This window comes from Piliocolobus tephrosceles, chromosome 1 (assembly GCF_002776525.5).
Source record: "Piliocolobus tephrosceles isolate RC106 chromosome 1, ASM277652v3, whole genome shotgun sequence".
In the NCBI taxonomy this organism is placed as follows: domain Eukaryota; kingdom Metazoa; phylum Chordata; class Mammalia; order Primates; family Cercopithecidae; genus Piliocolobus; species Piliocolobus tephrosceles.
Window position 1 is genome coordinate 54,951,443 of NC_045434.1, and position 22,532 is coordinate 54,973,974.

Genomic DNA, 22,532 nt, shown 5'->3' on the forward strand with positions numbered 1-22,532 from the left:
TCAGAGTGTTTTATATGATTGGGGCATTCAGATTTTTTAACTTTTTTCTCATCATGTGAAACAACTCTTCCTAAGGTACTTCTATATAGTTGTGTTCACGTTTTATGTAAAACATAAGCAAGATAAAAATGTGTTGAGCTACTTTCCAGTTTTGATTTCCAATCCCATCCCCTTCTCATCAAGGCTCTGAAGGAGTTAAAGCTCTGTCTGGAGCACAGAAGACAGATGAGAGCCATTTTCAGCTTGTCCTGTCCCCACTGACGCTCACTGAGTAGCACAGCATGGACTAGCGTGTTTCACACACACTCTGCCTGTCTGGGGAATGTACACATTGTCCTTCCAAAATCAAACTTATTAGCACATGTAGAAAAGGGTGACTGACTTTGGGGCAGCCTGGCACTCCGTGTTGTATTCTTGCTGCTGCGGTTCAAAGATTTAGAAGGTTTTGAACAGGATGCGAACATTTTAAATTGAATTTTTAGTTTGTAACCCTGCTTACCGCAGTACTTGCTTGCACTTTAAATGTCAAGTTAGAACCTTGTCTTAAAATAAATTTAAATTCAATAATGTCTTTTTTAAAGTTGTTCATCCTTTGGGTCACGTTTTTCTGCATAAAAATCTCATTTGGAAGCCTTGAATTACAGCTATGACTCGTAGAGCTTTTGAGCATATTTAATGTTTTTGAGACATTATCAAAGGAAAAGAGTTCTAATTCATTGTAAACTATTTGGGGATCTGTTATTGCATTCAAATTGAGAAGGCTGTTTTTTCTCAGAATAACCTTTATCTTTAGAAACTATTATGCAAGACAAAATGCTCTGCATTCTCTTCCCTATGCTAGATTATAATTCAGCTTTAACTTCAGTTTCATGTTTGTTCTATATGGTTGAGCTATACCTTGCCATGACTGTTTTGTTGTAAGATACAGTAGTTGTTTTTATGTCATTATAGGTACAAAGAGTTTTTAAATTGTGTTATTTTTCTTAATATTGTTTTATGTTGCATTTGTATATAAAGAAATAGGTTAACTAATTCTCTATTTTAGGGCATTTTAAATGTCAGAAAAAAAACAAAAGTTGCAGAAAGATTTTTAACTCTTAATAAATTTCCTCAGCCTGGGATATTCATAAAAATCAAAATACCCCGATAACTTTATTTTAAAGTATTTGTAATTATTTTCTACTCCTGTATAATATGCTTGATGAAATCACCTTTTAAGTTACCATGTAACTATATCAGTTTCATTGGGAGCATTTTACAGATGGCTGCATTACAGAGTCCTTTCTATGGTGACAAAATGAATTTATACTCACTGTGTAAGAAGATAGAACAGTGTGACTACCCACCTCTTCCTTCAGATCACTATTCAGAAGAAGTAAGTCATTTTCAGTCCACATGTTCGTCTGTTGTCCATTTTGCTAACATTTTTATTTTATTAAGAAATTTTACTTTATCCAGAAATGAAAATGAATGGTATACGTAGCAGAACTAGCACATTTTATTCTGTTTTCATTTTCTTGGAGACTTGCTGTCTAAAGAGTTGACTCTGCAATTCATGATGTGTAGTAGACCACAACACAGCATGTGGTGTAAAATTGGCCACTTTCTAGGTGTGATAAGAATAGTAGCTGACTCTACAGTGTACTGAATAGTGCAAAGGGCAGAATTAATGCTCATACCTAGGCTCTAGTTAATCATCATGTCTGATGGCCCTTCGTAACAGGACTAACTCCTTATTCTCACAGTCCTAGACCAGCACACATTTGTAATTTTCTATTTTGGCAGAACTCCCCTTTCATCCATGTTTTCCAAAGCTCGAAACATGCATCTCTTAACTACATATCTCTGACCCTTATTCTTTAAGCTTTATCTTCCCTCCTTTGACAATACCTGTCCTATCATCACCTCACTGCTGTACCCAGATTCTACTGGGGAAATGTTTCGAGGTTATCATTGTAGACATGTTTAAAAAGTGAGTTAGCTGTGGCTGAAAATCTTAGAAGGCTACCTTATTAAGATCTGAGTCTGAATGCTTGCTTGCTTTGGTAACCCATTTAAGTGAGTTGTTTTGGCTCTACCCAGTGTCCAGTCTTTCATTGAACAAAACATCTCCCATTTTAGCCTAACGTATCATGATTTTACCCAATATTTAAGGAGGATATATGCAGAATAGCAGTATCTCAGGTCAACTAAAATGTTTCATATTAGCACTTTTTTTTTTTTTTTGAGACGGAGTCTCGCTCTGTCACCCAGGCTGGAGTGCAGTGGCGCAATCTCGGCTCACTGCAAGCTCTGCCTCCTGGGTTTACGCCATTCTCCTGCCTCAGCCTCCCGAGTAGCTGGGACTACAGGCGCCCGCCATCTCGCCCGACTAGTTTTTTGTATTTTTTAGTAGAGACGGGGTTTCACTGTGTAGGCCAGGATGGTCTCGATCTCCTGACCTCGTGATCCACCCGTCTCGGCCTCCCAAAGTGCTGGGATTACAGGCTTGAGCCACCGCGCCCGGCCTCATATTAGCACTTTATGGAATACTCATCAGGGACCTACCCAGAGAAAATAGTGTCTTGAGTTAGGACATTGCACCTTCTCATGAGCAACAGATTTTTTGCCTCAGGAAAATGGAAAGGAGAAAAGAAAAAATATAAAACAATTATAATGTTCACTTATAAGGTAATCATGTCAGTCTTCCTATTGTGAAATGAATAGCATTGGGTCTTAGTATTATGTAAGGAAATTTGAGTTCTTGTAACTTGAATAATAAATATCTCTAAAGAATTTTCACCACGTGTAAAGAATTTGTGTTCCTATAATATAATAGGCACTTTTTCTTCTGGTAGTTTTGATACTGATAATCGGTGATGCCTGTTTTTTTCTCTATAACATTCATATTCAGGTAATTAGAATAAACTGTTACACAGCAGTGATGATGATTTAAAAGTATTATCTTTATTTGATGTTAATACTATTATGTTAGCCATTTTTAATTACTATTTTGGGTATAGACTATAAATATGGCATTTCACAAAACCAACTTCAGAACTATAGGCCTGGAAATACAGTAGGGTGTGAACAATAATGCAAAATGATAGCAAGAATGTCAGGGGCCTTTCTTTGTTGTGTCATTCATGCTGTCTTCTTTTTTCCATGAAGCGCATGAATATTTCACATATCTGCATCCTCATCCCCTATTCTTCTTGACTAATTTTCAGACTGTCTGAATTTGCATTTCACATGGTAGCTGATTAGGAGATGCCGAGTGCAGCAGTGAAGCCTCAGCAGGCGGTTACCATGGTGACCTTCAGCAGGATTTTAATGATGATACCACTAGTGGTTCGTTGAAGTCGGCCTGCCTGCAGGGCTACTTCACTGCAGCTAAGTGTGAAGTTGGATATGCGGATTCTCAGCCAAGGGGCAAATATCAAAGTCTGGCCCAGATAGAAGGTCTTAGAGTTGGGAAAGGAAAATAGATTCCACTTTTTACTTCACTCTATATAGTTACCAGTTTCGAAAAGAGCTATAAAGCAAAACACATTATATGGTGTACTTTCCAAAAAAGTGTGATTCCTCTTATTGGTAAAATCTGTTGTCATTCCCTGATGAAATAGAAAGCTGTAGTTTCTAGGTAAATGTGGAAAATAATTCTTACTAAAGAATTGAATATAAAAATATGCAGACTGTATAACAATGTTACTTTATTTAGTTATGTAGAAGAGTTCTCAAAACAAGAACTTTGAAATGCAGATGTGCTAATAAATATTTTCTGTCCTTAAGCAGGAACTCATTATTCAGAATTCATGGTAGCCAAAAATCCCAAATTTGGTAGTGCTATAATGTCTCAAATTTTTTTTTATAAAGTAGACTTTTTAGATCTTTTAAAAAATCCAAAATACCATTTAATTTGTTACTATGGCAAAATACAGGAGCCAATAAAAAATGAAGTACAGAGTTTTTCAACAGTGAACTTTTAATTAAAAGACAGTTTATTTTGTTAATTTTATAGCTACAATGATAACAGACTGTGTAACTATTTGAACAATAAAAAAACAAGCAAATCAACTTATCAAATACATATTTGAGAGCTTACCAAATTTATGTAACTACTGCCAAATTTTTAAGGTTACTGCCCAAACAAGATTTTAAGGGAAGATTTCATGAGAATACTAGCTATACCTGCCAATCAGCCTCAGTTGATAGGAGTCCTAAGGAACCCTACACAATTTATTTTTAGATATAGTCATTCTATTTAAGAACCCAGAGTTTAAAAGCTTGGAATTTTTCTTTTAATTTCCTATCTTATATTCTAAAACATATATAACAGTTAAGCATTAAAACAAAAAATGAGAAATTTTAGAAAAATAAGCCTGTATGTCAAATCTTTTCTTTTGAATTATGCTAGTCTTAGTATGTACAAATAATTAGGGTTCTAGATTGGTTTATTTCAGCTACACATGAATGATATTAGGGAATCTATATTTTATGGCTTAAATACTTTTATTTCTGATTTCTTTTGGTATTTTGTGTTTTTTCCTTTTCTAGTAGTGATCTCATCCATGTATCAATGGGCAGTTACTATATTTAACACGAGACCTGGGTTGAAAAGATAGATATCTTTCCTTAGATGTCTCTTAGTTTAAATGAAACTTGGTATTGTTGGTGACAGTGAAGCAAACATTTACTTATGTATAAGGAATTGTGACTCAAAAGGCCCATTGTAAACTAACCTGGGCTCATCTCTCAAGAATTATTGATCATCAGATATTCTTTTCTTCTTTCTCTAACTCTTATCAATGCAAGTTCTCCTGGAAGTTCCATGAATTTTCATGCTTTTATAGATGATGTTTCCTCTTTCTGAAATACCTCTTTTCCTGTTCTTTACCAAACAAACTCATTCTTTTCCTTTCAAACATAGTTTGGACATAAAGTTTTCCTGCATAGTTTTCCCTGACCTCCTTTCTTCTCTCCCCAATGCCTCCTCCCTTGGCAGTTATGCCATGTTGTAGTAGCTTCCTTGCATGGATGCCTCCCCCTGCAGACTGTCAAGCTCCTGCCCTTGAGGATCAGTAACTCTGCTGCTTATCTGTGTATCTCTAGGGCCTGGGACCTGACACATTTTTAAAAGCCTTAGGGATTGATTGATTGATTGATTGATTGATTGATTGAGGGAATGAGCATGGAAATCTCAGAGTTAGATGAAAGGATGAACTAATAAATGACAATTGAATGAGTGAGAGAAACTTCTCCAAAGAACTCTCTGTAGAGTAAGGCAGAAAATTACTCACAAGATAGGTCAGAGGACGTGGATAGTTTTGTTTTATTGATATTACTTCCTATTTTACATAAGCACCATTTTCTCTATAATGCTGGGTGTCCATTTACTGGGAAATAAGATAAATATGCTGTTTTCCTTCAATTTCAGTATTTAATTTCTTTGAGAGACATTGGAATAGCCATCCAAATTATCTATTTGTTCACGAACTTGTCTCATGAAACTCTGAAAAACAATGGTAAATAGCTATATTGTTTAATTATTTAGAAATTTAACTGATACTGTTAAAATGTCAGCATTAATATAAAACAAAATGTATACTTCATTTCTTTCAATACTTTTTATTTGTTATTAAAAATTCCTAGTTTAAATAGAGAAGTCATAAGAAAGGTTGACACAGTGGTATCTCAGTGGTTGCTTTAGCATAACATTTCTGGACTGGGTGCAGTGGCTTGCGTCTGTAATCCCAGCGCTTTGGGAGGCCGCGGTGGGCGGATCACGAGGTCAGATCGAGACCATCCTGGCTAACACGGTGAAATCCCATCTCTACTAAAAATGCAAAAAATTAGCCGGGTGTGGTGGCAGTCGCCTGTAGTCCCAGCTACACTGGAGACTGAGGCAGGAGAATGGCATGAACCTGGGAGGTGGAGCTTGCAGTGAGCCGAGACCGAGCCACCGCACTCCAGCCTGGGCAACAGAGTGAGACTCCGTCTCAAAAAAAAAAGGCGTAACATTTCTTTTCATGTTAGGTTTGAGGAGATAGATTTGGAAGAAAGTTCTGTAAGTTGAGTACGGGGTTTACAGATGAAAGTTTAAGAAATGGAAATGAGAAGGAAGGATAAAGGGTGCCCTTCATTGAAGAAAATTGAATAGAGATAAATTGAATACTAAAAATAATGCTTTGAGTGAAAAAGAAATTTAAGCACCTGTCAAACATTGGAAAGATAGTTAAAATGATTTTAATAATTAGACTGTTAGTACAACAATGCTTGCTGATCTGAGCTAGTGGTTATGGCAGATGTTTATTTAGTAGTAATTTTAAATGTATTATAAATAAGAAAAGACTGTTGAAGGATACAATATTTGTGGTTATTGTGATTATATTCTGATTACATTTTCAAAAACTTGATAGTTTAGTAAGTCTCATTAATGCTTTTTGTAGGTGAAGAAACCAACAAAATGTGATTTTGGAATCAGAATTATTAACCCAGTGATCAGTTTCCACATTACTTAGTGTCTCTTTTGTTTTACATTAAATTTCTATTCATTTTGTGACTTTATACCTCCAGCTCACAGATAGAAAACTATTTTTTTAAAAAATCAAGTAATGAGCCTACTCAAAAAAATTATCCCATAAAATATCAACCTGAAAGGTCACATTCAATCAAATAACTAATAGAGAATGAATGAATCATAAACTTTTACCTCGTAAATGCTAATAAATATATTTTGGTTTTATCTCCTATTATTTTTGACTTTCTTTCTTAGATGGACAGTGTCCCTCTCCTCTTTCTTTCTTTTTTTTTTTTTTAAAGATAGAGAAATGGAAGGCAGCAGGGGAGGGTTCTTTCTGGCTTCTCCTGGAATAGGGTAGCAGTGCAGCCTGATATCTTTCCTGCTGCTTCATTCAAATGTTTAAGAATTTCTGGCATCATTTCCTATATTGTTGAAACAAGAAAAGTGTTGATTTTCTGGAGTATTTAAAATGAACACAGAGATTAAAAAGTACAGGGTTTTTTTCCTATGGTTGATTATGTATGAATAGCAAAAATAGTAAATTTTTAATTGAACTAAACTGATTTCAGATATTTACAGGTTATTGGAGAATATAATGTTATAATACTGAATTTTTTTCAACTTTTGAAATCATGTTTTCTTTAACGCAATTATGAATTTTCCTGTTAAGGGCAATGGCATCATTCCCATTTTACATGTTAGTAAGTAGAGACCTAGACAATGTTTAGAGCAAACATTGGACGTCGCGATGGTGCCCGTGCGGCATGGCATCCCCCTGTTAGTGTTACAGGAACACAGAGCCCAAAGTAAACTCAGGTGTTTTATGAATGAGTGTTTCATGAGTTTTACTCTTAGACTTACTAATTCTTTGTTTTTCTCCTCTCTGTTCTTAATCCTTTCACTCACCATATTTATCTGGAATCTCCTTCCCTAGAGGCATAGCAGGTTGGAGGGCAGAGGCACGATGAGGCATTTGCTTAGAACACTCTTCTGGCTCATGGTAACTCAGGGGCAATGTGACATTGAAAGGAAAGAATGAGGAAATGGCAAAAGGGTAGGAATTATTTCTATATATTTGAGTATGAAAAACCAAGCATGTATCTCAAGATAGCAAATATGTTGATCCATAATATATTGAACAAAAAACGTTACAGTTTGTCATAATTTTACTAATACTTTGTTTTCAAATGTCTACTGTTAAGGAAAGGAAATCACTAAATGAAAACTTTAAAAATATAACTGGATTTCAAACGCAGTATTTATAAATAATTTTTGTTTATTTTTAAATTTAGAATATATTTAAAGAAGATTTTTAAGGGAGTTAAGTCAGTAACAAAAATGACCTTTGTTTTGGTTCATGAAAAGAACTGCTTTATGTAAATAAGAAAAAAAAAAACAAGATGAAAATGTCAGGTAGAGATTATTTTTGCATTTTTGGAGTTAAATTAAGTTTATAAAACTTTTTTATTCATCTGAGCAGTCCAGATATTTTTGGTTTGTAATTGCTAGATTTACAAATGTTAATAGATCTATGCAAATTTTCTGGAGTTGTTACTGAAAATTAATCAAGGTTGTTTAAGTTGGTGTTAGAGGATTTTTTTCTAATACATTTTCCCAAGATTATTTAAAAGAAGGACATTATTTTATATAGCACAAATGATGTCTGAAGGTAATTCTGTACAAATATTTCTGCAGTCTCTGCAACCATGTAATCAAATTCTAAGGTAAGAATATTTTACTTTAAAATGTAGAGAGATATATATATAATAAAATCAATAATATATAATTGAGCCATTATTTATTAAAATTAACAGTGTTATCTCAAACACTATTAATAACGTTCAATTTTCTTTCCTATAAATTGTTTCAGTAAATTTAATACTCTCATCACTTACAATATCAGTTGGCCACCTTGCTGAAAGTTGCCATATAAGATTAGATCTTTAAGCTTTGAATGTTCTATTTTTGTTTAAAAAATATAGTTAAGCAGTCCCTTTGTTCACCTATGCTTCTGAGGTGACACTGGGGACTTGCTCCTTGAAGACATGAATCCAAAACGGTGTCCTATATTTCACATGTCCTGTGGGATCCTACAAAATCATGTAACTTCTGTAAGACTTTCACGGTTTTCAGAAGACACTGAATGATCTTCAGCTGTGAAATGTAGACATTACATTACCTTATATCTGCGTAAGATTACTTTCTTTTCCCTTTCCCTTTACCCCCAAGTCAATCACTAGTGACACTTTGGTGTACAAGTTGGATACGCCTAATCATTTTGTATAAATATCTAAAGCTCCAAAATATAGTGTACTTTAATGTATTAGACCCACTTTGGGGTGCTAAAATGTGTCCTTGGGTAGATGGAAATTGGGTATATCCGGGAGGCTGACATAGCATAATTGGTCTCAGAGGGATTAAGATGGGGGTGAAAAAGAAACAGTACCAATAGCACTAGTCTTTATTATTCTGTTGAGAATTGTGTTAGTGACCTAAAGCTATAATGCACAAAGAGCCCTATTGTTATTACCTGTATGTGCCTGAACTTGATCTGTAATTGGGTTATCACCCTGACAACAATGACTGTTAACACTGTCTTCTTTTTAATATTTCTGATATCAACCTATTTGCTTTGATATCTCTTTAGAAATATATAGATCAAAATATATTAGTATTTTCTCTACTTTATTGAGAACATTCATTAATTTCCTTATGGTTAATGACCTATAATCCCTTAGGAATGTTGTAGAAAATCCTTTTTTTTTTTTTTACTTTATATATTTTATTTCATTTAAGCATTTCTGTGTTGCTTTTTAAATTTTTGTGAAGCATCTGAATTAAACAGTTTTCTCTGATTTTGCAAAGGCTTTTGTATGTTCAGACCTTTACTTTTGCCTTATTTTTAACATATTATATAAAACAATTTTTATAAAAGCAACGAAGTGGGCATTCTTTACATACAAGTAGAAAGTGATGCAAACTAAATTTTCTGAGATAACATTAACCATGAAATGCTTACTTAGTTGTATTTATTCTTATTAATGTTGTAATATCTACTGATATTGGAATTATTTCTAAAATTTAAAGCAATAAATGGAAAACTAATTCCCTCAATTCAAGGACAAGAAATGTTTTGAACAAGTGATTGACTTGTTAGAAATTGAAACCTGACGTGAAGGAATAGATAGGAAATTCTTAATGTTATTATCTGATCACATTTTCCTTGAACATGGTTAATAATGTAGTACTTAGAGTCATTGCACAGTATTGGATAAATGTTAAAAGTTTTAAAAATAACTTTATTCCTTCCAGAGGTTAACAGAAACTTTTTTAAAATGTAAAATAAACACTGAGGGAGATGTCTAAGATGTTTGTCTCATTTTGATTATTTGACATCTGAAAAAAAAAAAAGAAACTTAGAGGCATTTCTTATGTTCATCAGGTCACTATGTAAGTTTAAAATCCAGAGTAAAGAAATTGTTCTGTGACAAAAATCAAGTATATTTCATTTGGAGAGAGTTTACTGGCATTTTCATGAGTCAGATTAGAAATAACATTAAAATTATCCCTCTAGTCGTAATATCTGAATATTTTGGTGTCATCATTTAAATATATCTCTCACAGATAAAGTAGGCCTGTATCTTATTGGGAGTTTTGCAGAACTCTAGAGAAAATGTTTTGGTTTGTTTTTTGATCAGAATTGGCCTATGAAATGTGAAGGCAGATCCATTAATTTTAGAAACCCAAGGAACTGGTGTTAGAGCTAACATTCTTTTGAAAATCTAATAGCCCAACAATCTATCTTTGACTGTGTGGAAGGTCACCCCACCTTTGTGCAGAGGTGGCCGTGAGAGGCCCTGCAGATCAAGTTAGAATTTTCCCCAGCAGTATAATATAGTACTGTATATAAAAGCTTGGGCACTGGAGCTAGACTGCTTTGGTTCAAATCTAGGCTTTGCCTCTTATGCCTTTGTGGCCTTAGGAATGTTACTACTCTGTAAAATTGTGCATACCAGTAGTGTCCACCCCATAGAGTTTTTATGAAGGTTGAGTAAATTAAATCATGTAAAATGCATAGAATAGTTCATAAATATTAAATATTAGCTTTTAGGAAATAGTTTTTCTTTACTTGAGCACTGGAACTAGCATTTAGTTGAAACCCTAGAGTTATCTCAAAGAGCATAAGGAGATATCTTTTGATCTGAAAATGTTCAGGGGACTGTATTTTCAGTTTTCCATTGGAGTCTTAGAAAAACTAATAATTCTGTAGAATATCTAAGTCTAAGTACTATAACCCCAGATATGTTCCCTAGCTGCAAAAAGTGACCCCTTAGTAACCACGAGTCAAACTATTACGTATATTTAACATCGTAAAAATGGGTTTTTCTCTTCTTCTAATTAATAAATTTTAAATCCTAGTTCTTAATACAATTCCTGGTTTATAATACACAGGTGACTATTTTATCCTCCTATTCATGATGACAGGGGCACAAATAACTCTACCATCATCAAGTGGTATTATAATTTTGTATTCATTAAAAGAAGAAGGGGTGAGATGTGACCTTGTTTATAATTGTTATTTAGTCTTAGAGGAGACTATTCATGGATCCATATGAATTCACATTTTTAAACCAAATTATTAACATTAAAGGCATGAAACTTAGTCTGTGGTTGTTTATAACATAAAAGTAGGTTACTTGTGATTTTTCCCCTTATGATACCAAAAGGCTTTTGCAACTTATTTTCCCCCCACTAGAGTAACAGGTCTATTTAAGTATATCTTTAGAACAACAAATCATTATCTCATAAATACCAAGGAAAATTACATCAAATTCAGAATTCAGCCTATATATATCTCCTATTATGTAATTTACAATCCACTTTTCTTTAAAAATATTTGAGATAATTTATTGCAATGGACTTGACTTACCTGTTGTTAAAAAGGATATTTAAGTAAAATTCAGAACCAGGGATAGAAGGGAATGTAAATGTGTACCTGTTATGACCAACGGACTTGCTGTGATTGAGGTTCTCATTTAGTTATTGCTTCCTTTATCTCATGGCACAAAGGGAAATACAGTAAGCAAGTTAGTTTCTGCTTATAAGGGGGAAATATACTATTAATAGTACCTCACAGAAGACAAAGTTTTCTCCTACTAAGTTATGGTATAAATATCTCATATGAAGATCTGAGAGTAATGTTGAAGACACTGCTTAGTACATTGCAGCAAATACCTAAGTGATGTTTGATAAAATCCGAAAGCAAGTATCAAAGCACAGCTTTGGAAAGGCACTTTGTCAGCAGGATAAACAAATGTGCTCCCAGGAAGCAGCTTTCTGGTGGTCTAATTTAATTAAAGGATAGAACTTAGATTATCCAAAGTTGTAAAGATGACTTTTATTCATTACAGAGTATTCCCTGAATTTTAATTCTCAAGAAGAATTTGATAGGACCCACTACATGGCACACTATTTAAGGTTATATACTCTTTGACAAGAACCTGGATTCTACTTTGCTGATTTGCTTAAGGGAAAACAAACAACAAGTCAGGTGGACACCCTTAGTGAAATTTGAGCCATCTTACCTCTGTGTTCACTGAATAAAAGTCAGACCAATCTCTGAGTGGAATAAACTAACTATGTTACTTTCTCCATTCTGTGATGACCTGTTAATATCTAGTCACTCATGTCTCCTGACTGGAACTCAGATGATACCTTAAGTCAAGTGGCATCCTTTTATAATGGAAATGATTTGAAATTAGTGTTACTAATAATCATCATGTATATATAGCTGTATTAAGCATCATGAGAAATTCAAACCAAAAGACCAAGTAAGTAAAAGTAAAAGTAAACAAGCTGTCAACAATGGCAAGTGGCAAAAGACCTGCATGAAAAAAATCAAATACCTTGGGTTCCAACTCAAGTTCCACCATTAATTTTTTAATTCATTCTTGGATTTTTCATCTATAAAATGAGACTGTTGTGGGAGATTACAGTGCTTTAAAAATAGCTGTTAAAATTATATGGAAGATTTTGTAAAATGATAATTTCTATATAAATATGGTATAATACAGAATGATACTTACCATTAAGCAAGACTAAATCAACACATGAGTATTGAAGAGAACCATACAATTAAAAATGATTGTTTAATGTAGGTTAACAACTTTGTACTTGAGCTATCTCCTTTATCTTCATAATCTAGATCTGGTAGAGTCACAAAAGTTATTTAATGTATATGATTCAGTTATCTCGATATGAATGCAGAATTAAACCCAAAATTCAGGAATTCATATTTCTGCCCAAATCCCAGTGTGTCAGTATCTCAAATGTGGTGACTTCAAAAACTCAAAGTGTCCTTCTTGCCCTCTCCAGGCCACACCTCTTTTAGCGTTACCACTTCTGTTATCTCATTTCAGATACCCTGGTGAATACTTTTGATGAATGCTATTTCTTGCCTGAAATCTTAGAGGAACTTAATTGAGCATTCTGCTGGCATTGTTCTCTTTTTGCCTGTCTTTATACCAAGAAAATATGTGCTGAAGCACAACTCTAATGATCTCTCCCTCTTGCCTTAAATACTGATTTCCCATTGTCTTATGTGAATAGATTTGAAATCTCTTAAGTCTTTTCTTTGACCTCAGCTTATCATTTCATCTCTGTTGCTCCGCATTCATGCAGAAGTACTTGCCATGCTTTCACACACATCATACTTTCTTTGGCCAAGAATCAAGGTTCATTCTGTTACCTCTGCTTAGAATTCTCTCCACCCCTTTTATATATTAAGATTATGGTCTTGCTTCAAACCTCAGCTCAGATGCCACCTCCACAAAACCTTTTCGTTTTCCTCAGCCAGAAGTTACCTATTCATTCTTTCATTCATTCGGCAAGCCAGTGAGTACTTACTGGTCATCCAGTATCCATCCTCTAGATCTTGCAGTTTAATAGAAGAAAACAGACATTTAATGAAGTGCAATAAAGTGTTATAAGGACCTTAATACGAGTATGTGAAGGGTACACTGGGGGCCAAGTAAAATAGAGTAAGTTCCACATAGCAAATACAGTAATGAGGAAGGACTTTAGAGAAGAGATACTCAGCGAGGAGATGCATGGGTCAGGCAGACAGGTGAAAGAGTTAGGGGATTTGAAGGAGGTGTTATAAGCAGAGGAGCAGCATGCACAAATATGTAGGGGCATGAAGCAGTTTGGCAAGCACAGAACTACAAGTGCTTTATTATGGTTAGAAAATAAGGTGGGGTGGGGGAAGGGAGGAGGAATTTGCGGCTAAATAGGATCCTGGAAAGGGAAGCAGGAGACTGATTTTAGTGGCTCATATTATGCCATGCTAACAGCCTTAGCTTTTCTAAGAGGTATGGGGAGCCATTGAAATGCTTAAAGTTGAAGCATCACCTGGCTAGTTAGGCAGTGCTAGGGAAATTGGAAGACAACCGAAAGCAAAGCCGTCAGTTGGAAGACTGTTCCAAGAGTGTGGCAGTGGAGATGGTGTGGCAAAAACAAACACAAGATTTAAGGAGCCTGGGACCAGTAGGACTGGTTGCTGACGGTTAGGCAGGTAGGAAGGAAGTATGATGAGATGTTTAGTGTGAATTCCAAATTTTTGACTTAAGAAGTTGGAGGTGCTGTTAGGAAGAGCTGGTTAGGGGAGAAAAAAATACTAAGATTTCAGTTTTCAACATGTTTAATTAATGTGAATATTTACGCACAGCTGTACTCAGAAGGCAGTTGGAGGTGTGGGAACAGAGCCTGCAAAGAGGTCTAGGCTGGAGACAGATATCTGTGTTCCTCAGCACGTTGGTGGTTATTGAAGGTATGGGAGTAAGTGCAGTTGTTGAAGATAAGAAGGAAGAGTGAAATGGGAAAAGAGCTAAGAAAAGGAAAATATTCAGGGTATACCAACATTTGGTAGATTGTTCAAAGGAAGATAAACCTACAAAAGAAACTAAGAAGAAAACGTCACAGAAGTTAAGGTCTAGGCCGGAACTAAATGATGTAAATCCAAAAGGATAGGACTGACCAGGATGAAGGGGATTGGAAATGGTCCCAGCCACATCAAACACAACCGTACTGGAGGAAGGGAGGGAGAGACCCAGAAGGACAGGAGCGTGTGCTTATATTTCTGATGTGACACAGCATTTTAAGAAAACGCTGTGTCCTTGGAAGACAGAGACTAAATTGGTATGAAAGTGAAGACTACAACCAGATAATCAAAAGAGATTTGTATTGATTCACATCAAACAAACATGAAAGTGACCCAAGATGAGGGTTGCATTACTTGGAATGGAGAAAGATACTGTCAGCTGTGTGGGTATCAATACCTCCATGAACGAGGTACAACTCATAGTTAAACAGATTTTAGAAAAAGAGAAAGGTAATTATTTTCCTCTTCTGGGCAGCTGTACTTAAATCTTTTACCTTTATCTCACAGATATCTCTTGAGATACCTATCACTTTGTAGTTTATAATAGAATTATTTCTATGATTTCCTACAGTCACATTAGTTTCTTTGTTCCTTCTATCTTCCCCTAGATTGTAAGCTGTTTAAGGCCCTGTGCTGTATATTTTTCATTATTGCCTTATCTTTACCACCTAACAAAGTGTCTGGTACATAATAAATACTCCATTGGAAACTATTGAATGAACAATTGAATGAAAGGATGAAAATGGAAGAGAGGGGCAAAAAGAAAGAACGAAAGGCTCAGGTGGTTAGAAAGGAAAATGAGTCATTCTCTCACTTCTCATCCTGGACCGCAAGCCTTCCCTTGTGGACAGGTCCTTTGTCTTATCCGGTGCCATCCAGTGCCACCAGCATAGTGTCTCTTGCAGAGTAGATCATCTAGAAATGTGGCTGGAGTGGGTAAGTGGGAGCATTCCCAAAGCATTATTTTAATTTCATAGATTTTCTTTCTTTTTATATTTCATTAATTTTTAAATGTAACAAATAATTGAAAAGTTATCAACAGATTATTTGATTCGTAAATAAAGTATGCATGTTCTATATTTCATATATCTGATTTTATATGGTGATATCTCTGTTGATTCTTCTGGAAAAGGAAAACTCTTCATGACAAAATACAGTTCGTATTTGGTGGAGATTCAATCAATAAGTTGGGGAAGGAAAAACAGACTCCACAGTGCTTTTACTCTGCCTACCCCTGGGTCTCTAATTGACCTGTCATCCCTTTGAAAGGCCATCCTTAAAGGAGCAGTTAAGAAGCAACTGCTCACTGGCACTCCCACTACCTATTTACCTTATTCCTTGTCTTTCTCCCTTTTTGTTATTCCCAATTCTTGTCTTTTTACTTTGGTGAACTAGAGAATTACTGCCTTCTTCAACTAAAGTTGCATCATTATATCTCTAATCTTGGTTTTTCCTTGTGCCAGGAGAACTTAAGGACCAGTCATTCATTCTCAGTGGATGTTCTACCCTGTTCTGAATTATTACACAGGAAAAGTAAGGTTTCTGAACCAGCTTGAAGGATGTGGCAGTGTTAGGAAGTCAAAAAATTGTTACTGCATGCATCTACTTGTATTTTAGCTAAATATAATTAATTTTTTGTACCACGGTTTTCTTTTCCTGCCATTCTTTTCTGCTTTCTTTCTTGTTTTTATCTCTGAAGAAGATGTCTGACAGCTAGATGACCCGTTAGAACACATTATCTTTTAAAATATGTGTCATTATATAAGTGCTTTTTCCACTTTCTTCTGCATTGTGTATAACTGGATATATTTATTTTTGTTTGATTTTTTGTAACCTGGTAAAATGCCAGTCACTTTCTGATGTAAATTTCTCTTAGATCACCATAATAAAATGCCTTGTGTATTGCTGTACCCCTTAAGGGTTTTTAATGCTGTTCTCTGCTCTTTTGCAAGGAATATAAATTAAAATCTCAGGCTCTCCCAGTGGGTGTAACATTACTATGAAACATTGTTGAATTTCCAAGTGTAGCTAAAATTGATTCATTAAATTTCATTCTGCTAGAATCATAAAATGTAAGAGATTAGGACTAGAACAGCCCTTATAGGTCATACACTCCAACCTCGCTGTTTAATAGATGAAGAAATGAACCTCCAGAGACAGTGACTTACCCAAGGGCACAGGGTTACACAGTGCCTTCAACAAGACTGGTTTCCATTTCACTGTACTCTTTACCAAACCCTGACCCTACATCTGGTAGACTCTTTTATCCACCTCCTCTTTCAGAATGACATTTCTCAATGCCATTAGCCTTCTCCATAGCACTAGCAACATATTCAGCCCACGCTTTTTAATCACCACTTGTATTTCCTCTGGTTGAAAGTTATTTTATGGTAGAAATGGAGAACTATGAAGAAATTGTACTAATTTGAAAATTTACGAAGTGCTAATATTGTGGCCAGAGTTAATGTAAATTTTTGAAAATGTCTAAATCATTCCTAAAGACAGTCCTACAAAGCAAAATAATCTAGTTTTTCCTCTTAGTTTATTGTCTATGGAAGATCATATACAATGTTATAACACATAGTTTCGTAAACTGATGGAAATTAGAATTGAGAATAAAATCCTGTATTATTCTACCCGATGGATTGAGGACCATATAGGAGGGTACTTTCTTAATTTATTGAAATCTGCTTTTATTCTATGATATAAATAGTATAAAATAGTAAACATCAACTCTCATCTATAAAGTGACAACATTTAAATACTCTATACACAATTGAGGATTGGAATAATACTTATAACTTCCCTTATAATTTATTATAATTAGTTTAAAGGAGTGTTTTTTTCTCTAATACAAAATTTAACATAAAACTTTTGATCTATATTTGTACAAATGGTTCATTATAAATATGTCTACTCTAATTGCCTTCTATTTAAACTTACAATTAAGTCTGTTCTAGTAGATTCTTGATCAAATCTACTACATGTATGTAGTACATACATACTAAATATGTATGTGTGCATTTACAGTTAATTTGGAGACTTATAGTTACAAGCCTAGTGTCCTCAGTGACTGCAATCTTCTGATTAAACTCTGAAAAAAAAAAAAAACAGAGTCCATTTTAAAGCCTCTGATTGTGGAAAATACTTCTTGGTTGACATTAATACCATCCATTCAATGAACTTCATAGAACGTTTAACTTATTGTAAAATCATTGGCAGCAGTCTTATATATATTTCTAGTACAGTAAATGTTTAGTCAGAAAATGTACTTTCCTTGTAAAGTCTAAAGCTATTCATAATTTCTTCCTTTCAGTAAGCTAACCAAAAACGGTTGTCTTAACCAGGTTTTATCGTTTTTCCTTCTTCACAGCTCCGACAGTTAGTTAATATGTGCATCAACCCAGATCCAGAGAAGCGACCAGACGTCACCTATGTTTATGACGTAGCAAAGAGGATGCATGCGTGCACTGCAAGCAGCTAAACATGCAAGATCATGAAGAGTGTAACCAAAGTGAAAGTATTTTGTGCAAGTCATACCTCCCCATTTATGTCTGGTGTTAAGATTAATATTTCAGAGCTAGCGTGCTTTGAATCCTTAACCAGTTTTCATATAAGCTTCATTTTGTACCAGTCACCTAAATCACCTCCTTGCAACCCCCAAATGACTTTGGAATAATTGAATTGCATGTTAGGAGAGAAAATGAAACATGATGGTTTTGAATGGCTAAAGGTTTATAGAATTTCTTACACTTTTCTGCGATAAATTGTGTTTAGATCGACTGTCAGTGCCAAATATTTAAGGTGCAGCTTGGCACACATCAGGATAGGCTCAAACCTGAGAAAAAGTATCTGCACATGTGACTTGTTTCTTTTTTAGTAATTTATGGACATTGAGATGAACACAATTGTGAACTTTTGTGATGATTTTATTTTTAAACGTTTGAAGTACTAGTTTTAGTTCTTAGCAGAGTAGTTTTCAAATATGATTCTTATGATAAATGTAGACACAAACTATTTGAGAAACATTTAAAACTCTTAGCTTATACATTCAAAATGCAACTATTAAATGTGAAGATTTGGGGACAAAATGTGAGTCAGACACTGAAGAGTTTTTTGTTTTGTTTTAATATTTTTGATATTCTCTTTGCATCGAAATGGTATAAATGAATCCATTTAAAAAGTGGTTAAGGATTTGTTTGGCTGGTGTGATAATAATTTTTAAAGTTGCACATTGCCCAAGGCTTTTTTTGTGTGTTTTTATTATTGTTTGTACATTTGAAAAATATTCTTTGAATAACCTTGCAGTACTATAATTCAATTTCTCTATAAATTTAAGTGTATTTTCACTCATAATTGTACACTATAATATAAGCCTAAGTTTTTATTTGTAAGTTTTATTGAAGTTCTGATTGGTCCCCTTCAGAAATTTTTTTATATTATTATTCAAGTTACTTTCTTATTTATATTGTATGTGCATTTTATCCATTAATGTTTCATACTTTCTGAGAGTATAATACCCTTTTAAAAGATATTTGGTATACCAACACTTTTCCTGGATTGAAAACATTTTTTTTTTTTAACTTTTTAAAATTTGGGCCACCCTGTATGCATGTGTTTGGTCATGTTAAAGAGGAAGAAAGGATGTGTGTTATACTGTACCTGTGAATGTTGATACAGTTACAATTCATTTGACAAGGTTGTAATTCTAGAATATGCTTAATAAAATGAAACTGGCCATGACTACAGCCAGAATTGTTATAAGATTAACATTTCTATTGAGAAGCTTTTGAGTAAAGTACTGTATTTGTTCATGAAGATGACTGAGATGGTAACACTTCGTGTAGCTTAAGGAAATGGGCAGAATTTCGTAAATGCTATTGTGCAGATGTGTTTTCCTTGAATGTTTTCGTATTAGTGGCGACCAGTTTCTCACAGGATTGTGAAGCCTAAAGGCCAAGAGGAAGTCACTGTTAAAGGACTCTGTGCCACCTTACAACCTTGGATGAATTATCCTGCCAACGCGAAAACCTCATGTTCAAAGAACACTTCCCTTTAGCCGATGTAACTGCTGGTTTTGTTTTTCATACGTGTTTTTCTTACACTCATTTGAATGCTTTCAAGTTTTGTAAACTTAAAAAATGTATAAAGGGCAAAAAGTCTAAACTCTTGTTTTTTGAAATCTAATCAGTTATGTATGGTTTCTGAAGGGTAATTTTATTTTGGAATAGGTAAAGGCAATCTGTTGTTTGTTTTTTTCCTGAGGGCTAGATGCATTGTTTTTCTCACACTCTTAGTGACTTTTACCATTTATACTGAGCATCCATAGATATATTCCTAGAAGTATGAGAAGAATTATTCTTATTGACCATTATTGTCATGTTCATTTTAATGTAATATAATTGGGATGAAATGTTCTCTGGTTGGAACAGATACTCTCTTTTTTTTCTTGCAGTCTTTAAGAATACATGGATCTAAAATTGATTAGCTTGACCCCTCAAAGTGACTAAGATTTAGCTTTTCTTCTCAGTGAATGTATCTGCTAGAAGGAAATAGCTGGGAAGAATTTAATGATCAGGGAAATTCATTATTTCTACATGTGGAAACTTTTTGCTTCGAATATTGTATCTTTTTAAATTTAAATGTTCATATTTTTCCTGAAGAAACCACTGTGTAAAAATCAAATTTTAATTTTGAATGGAATAATTTCAAAGAATTATGAAGATGATTTGAAGCTCTAGTTTATATAGTCACCTATAAAATGTTCTTTATATGTGTTCGTAAGTAAATTTTATATTGGTTAAGTTAAACTTTTGAATTGATTTGAGGAGCAGTAAAATGAAAGCTGTATCTATTCTAAACCTTATTTAGACATTGGTACCAGTTACCCAGGTGAAAATATGGAGTAACTTTATTTTGTGTGGTAAGGTTTAGGAATGGTGGATGAAGGGTATCTCTATATAAATAAAGTGCTCAACAATGTGCAATGATTGTAAATTTAGTAAGATATTACAGCCATTTCATGAATGGTTTAACATTCAACATAGTATCTATTACAAAACACCTTTCTTGTATCCATATATTTCAGGTGTTGCTGTTAACCTTTACTATGATATTTATTTTAACCAAAATGTTATTCACATTAAATGTTTATTCTTTAAAATGAATGTATTATGTTTTTAACCCACAAATGCATACTTACCCTGTGCCTCATATTTCAATAGTACTGTAATATGGACATCTTTTGTGAAATACTTTTATTTTGTTATGCTTTAAGTATACATACAAAAAGAATTTCTGTTATTAGCTTTGAAAATTGTACAATATCCTAATATAAACAAGAATATAAAAATAAAAATGAATACAGTAAAATGTCTGAGTTTCTATGATTTTCCCTTAAAGTTTTCCATTTTTTATTTTACTTAATGTACAGAAACAGTTCTTACACATTTTCATAACTTTGTCATTTTGGAGAAGCGTAAGAATTGGAATAGACAAGCATGATAACAGAGATTACACGAATCCTAAAAAGTAGTTTTATCAACATGCATTAAACTAAGGCACATCTTCATGTTCTCTTCAGGACATCATTTTCTGTTTTTGAATGAGAAAAGTTTTCTAAAAGGTAAAAAAAAAAAAAAAAAAAAAAAAAAAAAGAATATTAATCTTACTGTTTGAATCTTTACAGCAAGGGTATCCGATCTTTTGGCTTCCCTGGGCCACATTGGAAGAAGAAGAATTGTCTTGGGCCACACATAAAATTTGCTAAGACTAATAATAGCTGATGAGCTAAAGAAAAAAAATCGCAAAAAAAATCTCATAATGTTTTTTAAAAGTTTACAAATTTGTATTGGACTGCATGAAAAGCCATTCTGGGCCACATGTGACTCATGGGCTGTGGGTTGGACAAGCTTGCTTTAGAGTCTAAAATTTACATGACAGATTCAATTCCTGTCATTGTAATGGGCTGCTAAGAATGTTACAGATGATTTATGTTGCGTGTTATCTTCACATAATAAATGAAGGTTACTGTACCTGAAAATGTGAATCTGAAAGATCTTAGCGGAATGAAACCTACCAGACTGGTGGTAGAGTGAGTGGATATACCTTACACATCAGAATTATATTCCAAATATACCATCATGAAGAATGGCCCATTTTGTAATAATTTTAGTCACAAGACAGTGGGGCTAGTTATGAATTTTTATTTCAAAAAAGTATACTTGTTTTTAGGCATATATGTTTAAATGTATTGTTACAGCTGTAAGTACCACTAAATTGATGCAATTTTTAAAATCAGAATGATGACATTATTAACAAAGACAACTGCAGTGAATCCCTTGAGTTATCAAAAGACTTCCGTGAAGTTGTTACGTTCTTTTTAACTACATGTGAATTTCTGGGAAATTAATGATGATTAACAGACAAAGATGTGAATGTTTTCAAATTTATATTTAATTGAGATTTATTTGAGGGAGTTTTCTTTCTGGTCTTCTTAAATACCAATTTCAGTGTTCGCTTGGGTACCTAAATCTATTTTTAAACCTTAAAAAAAGAAAAAGTCGAAGGAAATTAAAAGTTAGGATTTGTAACCAGGAGGTTCGAATACCTTATTTTTACTATGAGTGTTACAATGCATAGGAAATCATTTTTTCACTCCTTTCTCAAAGTGAAATCCTGTGTATAAATTATTTAATTGCTTGAATCCTCACTTTCTCACATATATTATAGGGATATCATTCCCTAACTCTACAGGATAATTGTAATACATTTTATAATGACTAAATGCATTGCTGCATATTCTCTTCTACACTCACATAATAAGAGCTACATTTATCAAGCACTAATAGCGATAAATGTAGCTCTTCATACACGAATGTAGAAGAGAATATGTTTGTTACTTCTCTCGCTATACTTCCATCTACTTTTGCCTTGTTCTCTCCATTAGTCCCACTGGCCTAGTTTTTCAAAGGCCCCAAGCTCTTTCTCACCTTAGGAACAGTGTAGCTTAAATGGCTCTTCCCTTTTTGCTAGCAAAAGCATCCAACTAATATTTCAAAGCTGACTTTAAATACCCTTTTTCAGGAGCCA

At 33.9% G+C, this 22,532-nt stretch overlaps 1 protein-coding gene across 1 annotated transcript in view; it reads left to right on the plus strand.

Annotated features, from left to right (window-relative positions):
• NEK7 (NIMA related kinase 7) overlaps nucleotides 1-20,813 on the plus strand; it is a 149,731-nt gene extending 128,918 nt beyond the window's left edge. Inside the window, exons 9-10 of the mRNA XM_023224704.3 lie at nucleotides 1,262-1,375; nucleotides 17,815-20,813. Of these exons, the coding sequence (XP_023080472.1) occupies nucleotides 1,262-1,375; nucleotides 17,815-17,925 (225 nt within the window). The 3' untranslated portion in view covers nucleotides 17,926-20,813. The remainder of the gene's footprint in view (nucleotides 1-1,261; nucleotides 1,376-17,814) is intronic.
• Nucleotides 20,814-22,532: the final 1,719 nt, after the last annotated feature.